Consider the following 12,467-nt stretch of genomic DNA (forward strand, 5'->3'; position numbering starts at 1 on the left):
AGGCTGATGCTCCACTTGTGTGGATGTGTGTGAGCCCTTGATCTTTACATGTACATGGGGTTCCACATATGTGTTTTTCTTTTGAATTTTTACTAAATGACAGACTGTCTGAAAACGCATATAACCATGCAAGTGTAATGTTTTCTAACAGTGTTGAGGTTTTGAGTGCGTTCTTCATGAGGTCTATGTACAGAACTACAGTAACTGAAAATGTAAACGTTACTTGGCCACTATATTTATCCATAATGATATCATATGAATATTAAAATCTTAGAGCTTAATATTTCCCCAGCAACATCACCCAACTATATTAAATTAATATGCTATTTTATGTGTCTCTTTTTGTTAGATTTGTACGTTATCAAACCATAAAGTCTGGTTTTTTGGTTTTATCCATTTTGTGGTTTTCTGTTGTTTAATAGTTGCAGACTGGTGAACTAATCCGTAAGACTTCAACAGTCAGATTCTTTTCTTTTTAGTGAAAATGAGCAATTTCTTATCAACTTCAAATGAAATAATACTTGGTCTTTGGATTGATATAAACCATGAAATATACAACCTTCTCTCTTCAAACATATGTCTGCAACTTTACCTTCTGCTGTCTGCATTTAATAAAATGTTTATATTATTTTTGCAAGTAACAATAACCAAGGTATCAATTACAGCTTTCCATAACTTCAGTAAATACTTCATTAAGAATAGCCTTTTCAAATAGGTGTTGGTAAGGTTTCCAATCCTATATTAAAGGCTCAAATAGTAATGATAAATTAAATCATAAGTTTATTTTTGTAGATGTATTTCTCTCTGGTGAATAATTGAAAGTAAGAATAAAGATTTACCATAATGCATACATTGATTGTGTAATGCATGCACAAATTTTCAGGCATGTATAATTATTACAGATGGTTATATTGTATATATTTTTAAAGCTAGTACTTCACATTTTCAATTCTAGCCTACAAATACAATTTCTATTAATTTTAATAAATCATAACCATATTCTCCATTTAGTTTTTGTGAAGTAGTATTATGCTAATAGCAATTTAAACTGGAAATTTTTTCATGTGCTATTTTCTGGAAGTACACTGAAAACTGTGTACTGTATATAGGACTTTAGCAGTTTCAATGCTGAAAAATTTCCAAGTACATCCAGAAGAATTATTTTCTTACATTTTCTATTGCATGAATTCAAGTATCCATTCAGAGATGATACCTTTGTGGGACTTGATGTCTATCTCCTGAGCCTCATGAAAAGATCACACCCTTGGACTTTTACGGGGGTTTGTGTTTGTTCCCACACCCCACCCAGCAGGAGCTATTTTCATAAAGTTCTAGGCAAAGCTGCAAAGTTTTGGGGTTTTTATAATACATGCTCTTTTGGCTTGTGGGGATTGAAAATCAGTCACAGGGGAGACAATAATTGGTGAAATGGTTTTTGTGGGTTTTTTATAATGAAGAAAGGCTCTATTTCTTTATCATACATTCTCCTTAAGTTTTACTTCTGTCAAGAGTGATTTTTTTTTTTCCTTTCAAAACTCAGGTTCAAACAACATCTAAATTAATGGTACATTTATGAGAAATGCATACATGTAAAAGGCATCTTCCTGCTGTTCATCCAGCTAGTGAAAGAATGAGGTTAACACTGAGGATCTTACCAAAAAGAGTAAATAGATGCTTCTATAACATTTTGGTTTTCTGTCCATCTGCTAATGAAAATAATTAGAAGGGAAACTTGGTGCTGTCTGTTATAATAGGGACTGACACAATTGTAACCATAACTACTGACTGATACATACACAATTTGTGGAAATAGTCACTTTTGGGGTCTCATATTTTCCCAGGCTTGGTCTCTGCTGAGGAATTATTTATTTATTTGTAAAAGCTTACGTGAAATTTGTATGGTTTCAAAGGGCTGGGAGCACCCCTGGAGTGCCGTGAAGGCTTTGATGTTGCAAAGGCAGCTGAGTCAATTCAGGGGTAAGAGCTCGATTGTGCCCTCTCATCCCACCGCCAAACCCTGTGTGGTCAGCTAGCTGCCTTTTCAGCAACTGGCTAGCGGTGTTTCTTTCAGGTTAGTGGGCCAGAAAGCAAAGTTAACCTTTTGGACTACTCTCTGAGCTCTGAACGTAATTGCTGTGATTTTGCCCTATCTCTAACACCTGTGCGTGGACCCAGTGTGCTTGAGCAAATCCAAGCGCAGCCTGTTGGGAAAGCTGTGGTGGTGGTGATCCAGATGAAGGGAACGTAAAGATGACGTTCCATGCTGAAGCTTTCCTCTGATGCTACCACCGAGATGTACTGTGTTCTTACCCTGTCCTCCTCTCAAATGCACTGATAATGCACACAGCTGGAATTTTAAAGGCAGTTTAAGAAAATCATCTCTATACCATGTCAGCATTTCACTTTCCTGGGTTCTCTTAATATGTACTGAATGTATAGAATAAAGCATGCTATTTGTGGACATCAGCTGAGGTGAGTGCTGTTGGGTCCTTAAAATTTGGATTTCCTGATTACATGATTAGCTGTGTACACATTTGCTTTTAATATTAATTTAATCCAACAGTTCTTTCTATAGGAAGATGTATCATATAAGTGATTCTTCATTACAGTGGCAGCAAATAAATCCTTTCAGGGGAATGTTTGAGGAAGTGGAAATACAATTAGCCCTTTTAAATCATACTCCCTAAAATATGTGAAATAGCAGATTGCAACAATTTGTATTTGGTGTTGTCTATCTAACACAAGTCCTATTGCATTTTTAAGATAAAAGCTTCTCAATCCCAATAATTTTCATCTTCAAAATCTTAGAGTTCCAGGTTGACAAAACCAGTGTAGCTTCTGTCTTTTTAGTTAAATCCGATTTAGTTTAGATAAAGTAGCATTAAAGTCTCTTGGTAATTGTCTGTCTTCTATTGGTTGCATCTGATTTGGGCCAATAAACAATTCTAGAGAGCTCTGTGTGAGATCAAATAAGATGGCATTGCATCTGTCACGAGGCTGTTCTGAGGTTAATGTGAAGAGATCATTATTTTTCACTATAGTGCATTCTTTAATTTGTTGACCTTGCTTACGACAAGCACTTTTGTAGTTTCACAATTGTGCAGTTTTTTAATTCATCAAAATGAATTATTGCAGTCCTAGTAATATGAAAATCATGACACTGCTACATACATCAGAGATTGCGAAGTGTTTTATGTTCTTGAGCTAGTCCCATTTTAAGACATTGATTGTGGCCTCTAAGCCTCACAAGACCCATCAGCAAGGGGTACACTCGATGATTAGTTTTGTTTTTCATGACATCAAGATGCCTAGCAGACAGATATTCATAGAAGAGCATTCTGCTCAGACAGAGGTAGGCAGTACTCTACTGCATCCAAACCCAGATGTTCTGCACATGTGTAAAGCATTGGGTGCCAGCTTATGTACAGGAAGGGCCATCAGATATATTCAATTAGTTTGGGTCCTCCAAAATCTGCAATATAACTCTGCTTTGATCCTGTGATCAACAAAATTATTTAGCAGCTGTTTGACTTCCATGAGACAGGATTAGGGGCCATGTCATTCATAAACCTAAATTCACAGAAGAATAGAAAATAAAGGGTGTTTCTTGGATTGTGCTTGAGTCTTTTGGGCCTGCTTCATCCATAGCAGTCACTGTCATTATAACTTGCTGAATTCAGAACACAAAGCATCAACTTAATTTTATTCTCAGGAGAGCAGTCAAGGAATTAACAATCAGAGAAAGTTGGATTATTTATTGATGGAGGAGATCTCAAAATTCAGATTGGGATCGACTTGTCCAAGAGTAGCAGAGGACAGTGGCACAGAACCACTGAGCTATGAAGTCTCATCTTAGCATGGGCTTCACACTTTGCAGGTGCTTCATCTAGCTAGTTGATCAGAAGTGCTAAGGCAATTCACTTTTTGACTTTTATCTAGGGATCTGTGAACATGCCATGGAACTGTTTGGCTTTATAAACCCCAGTAAACTAGGTGAAGACTCTTACTTTGGCTGCACACCTGCCAAGCACATACATTATTGCATTAAATTCTTAAGCGCCTGTGGTTTCACGGCAGGTTTGTGCCAGGACTGGAGGGAGGCATCCACTCAACAAGTAATTTCTTCCACTGTTGCAGTTACACCTCCTCACTGATGACAGTTTCACATTCAGACGCCTCATATAAAGCAGATATATACAGAGCGACCTTTCCTCTATGTAATATGCTTGTGTCGATCATCTGTATGAAAAATTCCAAGCATCACATAATATGAAACATTTTTTTTTTGTTCTTATCTTACTGTTAACTCCAGTCTCATTATAAATTTTCCAAACTTTGACAAGAGATACAGAATCAGGCACATTACATACATCAATTTGGCAGGTCAATGGCAACCTCGCTCTAAGAAATACAAGCTTGCTTTTTTTTTTTATTTTAGTACAAAAATTTTATATTGCATGCCATGATGTGTACACTTGTTGTATGCACTGCTCTTATGCATGTTATACCTAAAGGGGATGGCTTTAATTGCTGAACCACTGTCCTGCCTGGTATATACAGAGAAGAAAATTTGTCTCATACAGGTCAAGCAGGTTTTTATTACAATGATCAGATGTTAAAGGCTGCACAGCATTCACAGAGGACTTCTTTTTTTGGTTTTGTGGAGACAAAAGAGTTTACATGAAACAGTTTGCTCTGAGTTCTGATACATTTGCATCACTTCATACATCTATCTGAGAGAAACTGCAGTTCGTACCTGTGGAGCACAGGAGGGGAAAAGAGGTCCTAAAGTAGTTTAAACTCTGAATTAGATACGTTTGTAAAGCTCCTCGATACAAACTGATGAGCGCTATATGTTGTAAAGGCTTTCATGGGTTGTATTTGTGCTGCAAGACTGTAATTATTTATAATATCCTTTAATATTTCTGTGTGATGGCCAGTGTTATAACTTTAAGAGTGTAAGATTATGGTGAAAAATAATACTGTCAAGTGCTTTAAGAAGTTTCATAGGTAAACCGTCTGACCTATAACGAAATAGTCTCAATTCTGGTTTGGGAATTGTGTTGAACAAGTACAGCAAATTCTTTGTATAGTTTACCCAAGAGTTTCTGATAACCTGAAAAAGTAAAGTTCATACTCATGTACCATATTTCTTTTTTTTTTTCTGAAATAAAGAAGTGAAGGATTAGTTTTACTTTGACTGGAAATGCAACACATTGCTTAATGAATGTCCTTGTTTCCTCACATACAGATCTGCAGACTTCAGCATCACCTATCAACAGGAAAATACCAGCAGAATCTCTTTTCAAACCAGCCTGTCATGTTTGTATCTCCTACCAGTCAGCCACCTTGCAAAAAGCTAACTGAACTTATACAGCTGTCAGGAGGGAAAATATGTAAAGCCTTACGTCAGGCAAAAATCTGTATAGGAAAAAAAACAGGAAAGAAGTACCAGGAAATAAATGTTTATCAGAAAAATGGGTATTAGGTAAGACACTAAATTTCAACTCATATAAAATATTCAAAAATTGTCTGTAAATAGTTTGCTAAACTGAGGTTATGGAGGGAAGAAAATGGAACAGACTGCTATAGTTAGGTTTTCAGGAAGGTTGTCTCCATGGTGAGGACTTTCTCTTACAACTAAGACTGCTTTATGATGGTCCTGGTACTCACCATTGTAATTTTGCCAAGAACAAATCTCATCCAAAGATTTTCAAATTTATCTTTTGTATGATTGTTTCATTTAGAGCAAACTAAATTATGGGAAATCCCCATAGGATAATTGATTTTTTAAATGGCATGTATTTCAATTTTAGATGTAGTAAGAAACATTTTTAACTGGTATAAACTGGCATAACACTACTGAAATATGCTAATTGGCACCCTCTGGTAATCTGTCCCGAATTATATATTGTACATCTGAAAGACAATTTTCTGCAGTCTCTATCTTACTTGCAAAAAGTTTCTTTTTTAAATCTGCTGTTAAGTTTCTAAGAGTTGTTAGTCCATCGCTTTTTCATTATGGACACCACAGTTCTAACAGTTATCTGTTTGCAGGGCATCAGATATAAAATTGCAGTGTCCTCACCCTCAAAGAAAAGCTTTAGATAATTTATGTAGGATTCACAGCTTGTCGTCTGATGCTCAATCCTTTTCAGACAAGATAAGGGTATTTCCCAAAAAGGGACCTTTTACATATTAGAAAAAATCAGATTAAATTATTGTCATACACTATGTCAAGCTCCTCGAGATAGCGCCTCACTCAGACTCTAGCAATAAATGTACTACATGACTTGATGTTACATGAGACTAGCTATGCAAGTCCTAATCTCTTGACCATTAATGCTATCAGATCATAATGACTTAAAACCTGAAAGAAAATACCACTAAAGAAGAAAGGAAAAGTGAGCCATAAGGAAAAATACTCATCTAAACGCAAATGTTATTTGATACTTTCTTAAAGTATAAGATAAAATTGTGAAGATTGGAGAGAGAGGCATAAGAAGATGGCATTGTTTATTGTGCCTTTCTCTGGCTTCAAAGAAGACTTGAAGAGCAAGTGTGGCCAATAAAAAAGTGACCAGATAAGGAAACCAGAGGTTTGTGCAAGACTAAAAATATGATGTAGTAAATTAAACACAAAAGTTTCACATAGTAGTACTCCAGTCATAAATTCCAGATGGACAGAGGTAATGATCTCTTTTCAGAGATACAGGAAGGATACAGGCCTTTGAAGCTCAGCCTCTTTCTCAGCAACTGTTTAACATAATAGTATGAACAGTGTCACCTATAAATTGCCATCTTAATCAAATAATTCAAATTAGATCTGAAGTTTTGTCTAATCTTCGATATTTCACTGTTGCAATCCAGTTGGTTTGTGGCTATCTGCTTTCTGCTGTTAATACCAGCTGCCAATTAATTCACTCAGGGCTGATCACAATAAAAAGCATAGAGGTAGATAATGCAGCACCTTTTTTTAAACTTAAAGTAAATGGTAAGTGCTTGCGGTATTATCATTTGACTCTCTGCGTTTATTTTCTCTGTCTGGGTTCTCAGCTCCACCAAACTGTTCTATGCCAGAAATTGCTCTGAAGTACATTGCTGCTTTATAATCGGTTTCTTTTGCATTTTATCTTAAATAATCCTGCTTTCTAATTTCTTTTAGATTCAATCACTCAGCATAGAATATGTCCCATGGAAAACTACATTTTTCAGCTGTGAGCTAACTCAAGAGCTTCCATATGGTTGTAAGGAAACAAGCCCACTTTGGATTCAACAAAAAAATAAGCTGTGAATAACATTTCTAAGAAAATACAAGTTACATATTTTTAAATACAGGGAAATGTTTTCTACATTTTTATTACTTGTGTAAGTGTTCATCTTGTGAAATCTTTAGTTTTTGATAATAATGTACTTCTCTAATAAAAGTCATCTTGCTTTTATTTACGTATTGAAGACCTTTGGACCTAAACATTGAATGAATCATTATTCACTGGGAGGAAGTGGAAAGATATTTTCTAATCTCTAAGCAAAATTGATCATGTTACAGCGCAATTAAAAGATGTGCATGCAGTGTGGGTGAGCGTGCCTGAGCTAGATCTGGTGTAGTCAGCAGGAGCTGTGCTGCCAATGCAGATGCATGGATCCTGTAGGCTCCTCTAGTCCGAGTGCCTCTGTGGACAGCTGAAGGCCCACGTTGCTGCATCTTCATGACCGTTGCTAATTATGTTTTTTTGGTAGAAGGATAAGGTTGCCCATCATGCTCAACTCACACCTGCTGGTGTAAACTTGCACTTCTAAACTGAGTTTTCAAAAGTAATTGAAACTCAGTAATTATGCTCAGATGCATAGTTAAGAAGGTATTACTTTATTTCAATACCTTTAACTGCATTTCAGACTGTCTACCTTACATCTACACTGAAACCATAAACAATTACTGAACCTGAGTCACATGAATTACAACAGCACATCATTCAAGTGCAAAAATCTATTGAAAATGGAACATATCATTAAATCCCCCTGTTTTGGGTTTGTGTGGTGGGGTTTTGGTAGCTGGGATGGAGGGAGGGGCTGCAGGGCCGGCTCCTGTGAGAAGCTGCCAGAAGCTTCCCCGGCTCCAAGTCGGACCCGCCGCTGGCCCAGGCCGAGCCCGTCAGTGACGGTGGTAGCGCCTCTGGGAGAACGGAGTTAAGAAGGGGAACCTGCAGTGAGTAGGGGGATCGGAATGTGAGAGGAACCCCTGTGCAGACACTGAGGTGAGTGAGGAAGGAGGGGAGGAGGAGCGGGGGAGGAGGGGATGCCCCTGCAGCCCGTGGTGAGACAAGACGGCAGGCTGTCCCCCCCCAGCCCATGGAGGGGAGCGGGGGAGCAGATGCCCACCTGCAGCCCGGGGAGAGAGGAGCCCACACCGGAGCAGGAGAATGGATGCCCCCCAAGATGGCCGGGACTCCATGGGGAAGCCCGTGCTGGAGCAGCCTGTGCCTGGAGGACTGCAGCCTGTGGGAAGGACTCATGTTGGAGAAGTTTGTGAAGGACTGTCTCCTGTGGGAGGGACCCCACGGTGGAGCAGGGGACGAGTGAGGAGTCCTCCCCCTGAGGAGGAAGGAGCGGCAGAGACAAGGTGTGAGGAACTGACCCCAACCCCCATTCCCCGTCCCCCTGCGCCACTGACGGGGACGAGGGAGAGAAAACCAGGAGTGAAGGTGAGCTGGGAAGGAGGGAGGGGTGGGGGAAGGGGTTCCAAGGTTTGGTTTTACTTCTCATTATCCTTGTTTTGATTTGATTGGTAACAAATTAAATTGATTTTGTTTTTTACCCAAGTTGAGCGTGCCTTTTGCCCGTGACCATAAGTGGTGAGTGATCCCTCCCTGTCCTTGTCTCGACCCATGAGATTTTCTGTGTATTTTCTCCTCCTCATCCCAGTGGGGCCGTGGGGGAGGAGTAAGCGAGCGGCTTTGTGGTGCTTTGTTACTAGCTGGGCTTAGACCACAACAATCCTTTAGGTATGCTTGAAAAATGTATGCCAATGTCTTAAATGTTAAATTCCTCTTCAGTCTGTGTTTTTGTTTTTAGCAGGTACAAGTAAGATTTGTATGTAAAGTATGTTGTGTAACGCTTTTTTATCGATAAATGTACAACCTCCTTTAAGTATTTGCAAGGTCCATCAGAATGATATATCATCATCACAGAGAATAATGTATTGTCAAGTAACTTAATGGCAGCTCATAACTCACACCTTCCAAACTCAGTGCTCCCCTCAGAGTACTGTCAGCATAAGACAACAGAATCCCTGTAGTAAAAATAATTATTTCAAGCTAATATTATGGAACAGTCAAGGTACAATGGTTTCTAAATGTTGCCATTCTAGTACATTGTTCTAAGTTCTTGGGCTTTTAAAGGGATTTGGATGTACAATTTCTGTAAACTTGAGAAGTATACAAATTTTTTCTTCAAATTCAGCAGTGTCTGGGTGGCAGGCTGTTTCAGGCATAAATTGCATTTGTATAGTTGCTCTGTAAAATGTTCAACATACTTCTTAATGGAAAAGCTCCAAGTTATCATTATTTTATGGAAAATTAAACTGACCTTATTTTCACAAATACTGAGCACCTGTATCTTAAAAGATTAAGATCTCGTTTGCAAGTATCTAAGAAGTGCTATATAGCTGGGTTTAGTATAGAAACCAGAAAATGTAATTTATTGAGGTCTTTTCCTCGCTTAGTTTTCTGGCATGCACATTTTTAACAGCATCTTAGCTAGGAAAACTATGTTTGATACAAAAATTGGCATATTTGATACAAAAATTGGTAATCAGGTCTGTCCACAAATTGTACTGTATATAATCAAAAAGACCGTTTACTGCGGAGCACTGGTAACATGGTATCACTTTTCACCCTTGGCCTTATGAGCCCCTTTATTAAGAAACTAGTTGCCAAGTACTATAGACTAAAATATAAATATTTAAATAGGTTGTGGCATGTGAACATATGGTTCCCAGTAAATAACAGAATAATTCATTTGAATTATATTGCTTAACTTTGAATATTACAACCTCATTTATTTTGTAGTCATTTCCTAAGTGTACTACCCATAAAAATCTGTCACTATTAATTTATATAATATAACATTCTAAATCAGCTTTCTTGTAAATCTTCTTAAGATTAATCTCAGCTATTTAAATTGTAAATTCTTGGATCAACTTGTTGGTCTTTATTAGTCACACATGTAACAGACCTGACAACGAAAAGTATAATAGACTTTTTTCTAAATTAAAATGTTTCAGATAATACAATGTCAATTTAGATAGTTTCATCTCAAATTACATGGTTTGATAGAAATCCCTATCTATTGGCTGTACTTGCAAAATTTGTAGTACACAGGTAAATACAGCCAGCAGGAACTTAAATGCCTAATTTTAGTCTTACATTATGGGCAATAGGAGTGCTGTCCATCCATATTGACTGTTGCTTTGTAAGAGTACATAGTGAATACAGCAGAGGTTAGAATTAAATCCAAAGACTAGCATGTTGTACGGCAGTAAAAAAGAAATACTATTTCACGTTTACAGCCTGGAGTCTTTCACACAAACAGCTTCTGTCCTACATACCCTAGTGTAGGTTCTCAACCACCTCAGCGTTGGAAGGAAGGTGCTTTTCTGCCCGAGACCTCAACAGGAAAAGACACCACCTGTGGTCATCCCCTCAGGAAACCAACACAGGAGGGAGAATGATGAAAACTTGTCAAATGATTCAGAAGAAATCCACCAACTGAAAAAACACTTGTACTTGATACCAAGGTCCTAAGGACAGTAACACACAGAAGAAAAGGCAGAACACCCAGCAACATGAAGCATCAATGATTCATGGGTAGTTTCAAGTTGATCGGTGCCAAGATCTTTGCAACGTACAATGCTTAATGGACAGTCTGCCACAGTACAGCACAGCCGCACGCTCTCGCCTCTACAAAACAGTACCATGCTCACCTTACCAGGAACCTACTCTTTTTTTTTTTTCCCCTTTTTTTTCCTCTCAATCTTTTTTTGTGGACAGAGGTTGTCTTAACCTTACCTTTTTTATCCTGCGTGAATATTTTTGCCATTCATTTGTGAAAAATTACTTAGCTTAGCTGCTGTCTCTCCTTCTCGGAGAGCTCCTGCACCCCTGCTAAAGGCTGTCTCTAACAAAGTCACATTAGCATGATTAAAGATCTTTCTAAGTTAGCTTAATTTGATTAGAAATCTGTTTAAACCAAAATAAATTGAAAAGCCAAAATAAGTATTATTCCTTCCTGAGATTCACATTAGCCGAGTTAATTTTTAAAAGTAGTTTAACTTCCAGCACAGGTCCTATTTTAACTCATTTTACTTGCATCAGTGGTATAGGTGATATCACTTGGATGCACAGACCACAAATTTCCCTCCCCTCCTTCCTCTTCCAGAGATAAGAAAAGGTTTTACCACACTTTGCATAATTTACTGGGGACTCACACTGGCAAATACAGAAATACTGAGGACAAGCACAGGCATGATCTTGAAGAATGTGTTGCTTAAGCTGTTACAGTGCAAAATTGGTGTCCTCTTCAAACAGTATATCCTTAAAAATAAATTAGGATCTAAAACAATTTCTTTATAGTTACAGTGACTAATCATGTGAGATTGGCTAAGGATGTGTTTGAAAGAAAAACTGCCAGAAACTCATAATGTGGGTGGATTATACATCTCTTTTTCCCCCTTTCTCTGCTTTTGTAATCAGTTTTAGATTGCAACTGCATTTGGGGTGTATATATCTAGTGAGTAAAAAGCCTCTAAATATTCACAGTGATCCTAGCATATGAGCCATCTTGTACTGACTTCTTAAACTACAGATTTGTTGAGCTGGTTTTATGTTTCTGGATATTTTCCTGATTCAACTATAGGCAACATTTTGGAGATTGTTACTTTTTAAATAAAAATAGCTAGTAAAAACTATTGCATCACTTGATTTTCTGTTAGTAGTTCCACTATAATAAATTTGTGTTATCTTAATTGATCTGTATAGAATGTAATTTAGGCATGACTGCATTATGTGTTGAAGCGTTATCAGCACATACAGTGCTAGGAAGCTGCTAGCACACACATGCATTTTTTGGTGAAACCTATCATCAGCTTAGGGACTGTAAGGTAAAGGTGCTTTAAATTAGTATTTCTGAGCAGGAACTGTGGCTGTGTGGAACTGTGTTTCTAACATTTCTAGAGCATAAAATGGAGGTATCCCAGGAACAATGTCTAGAAAGCTAATTAAACTAGTTTTTTCCTCAGGAGCAACACACCACCCTGGAAAAAAATGGAATATTTGCTCAGACTGAAAACTGAAAAGCGTGAAAAGTCCGAGTCTGTGCCAGCAGTCTGACTTCTTTAATGACAGCTCTAGTAACAGAAAACTAAATGGCTGTAGTCCTATTGCATTAAGCAGTTTTATTTCTGATCTCCT

General features: G+C 37.8%; 1 protein-coding gene across 3 annotated transcripts in view; it reads left to right on the plus strand.

Annotated features, from left to right (window-relative positions):
* MCPH1 (microcephalin 1) overlaps positions 1–7,401 on the plus strand; it is a 129,799-nt gene extending 122,398 nt beyond the window's left edge. Inside the window, exons 13-14 of one of the 3 annotated variants that reach the window (XM_052809424.1) lie at positions 5,252–5,488; positions 7,166–7,400. In XM_052809424.1, coding sequence (XP_052665384.1) covers positions 5,252–5,488 — 237 coding nt within the window. In that variant the 3' untranslated portion in view covers positions 7,166–7,400. Of the gene's footprint in view, positions 1–5,251; positions 5,489–7,165 lie in introns of those variants that run through there. The other 2 variants (XM_052809425.1, XR_008238460.1) reach the window with 2 other exon arrangements.
* Positions 7,402–12,467: the final 5,066 nt, after the last annotated feature.

Source organism: Harpia harpyja, chromosome 15 (genome assembly GCF_026419915.1).
Source record: "Harpia harpyja isolate bHarHar1 chromosome 15, bHarHar1 primary haplotype, whole genome shotgun sequence".
In the NCBI taxonomy this organism is placed as follows: domain Eukaryota; kingdom Metazoa; phylum Chordata; class Aves; order Accipitriformes; family Accipitridae; genus Harpia; species Harpia harpyja.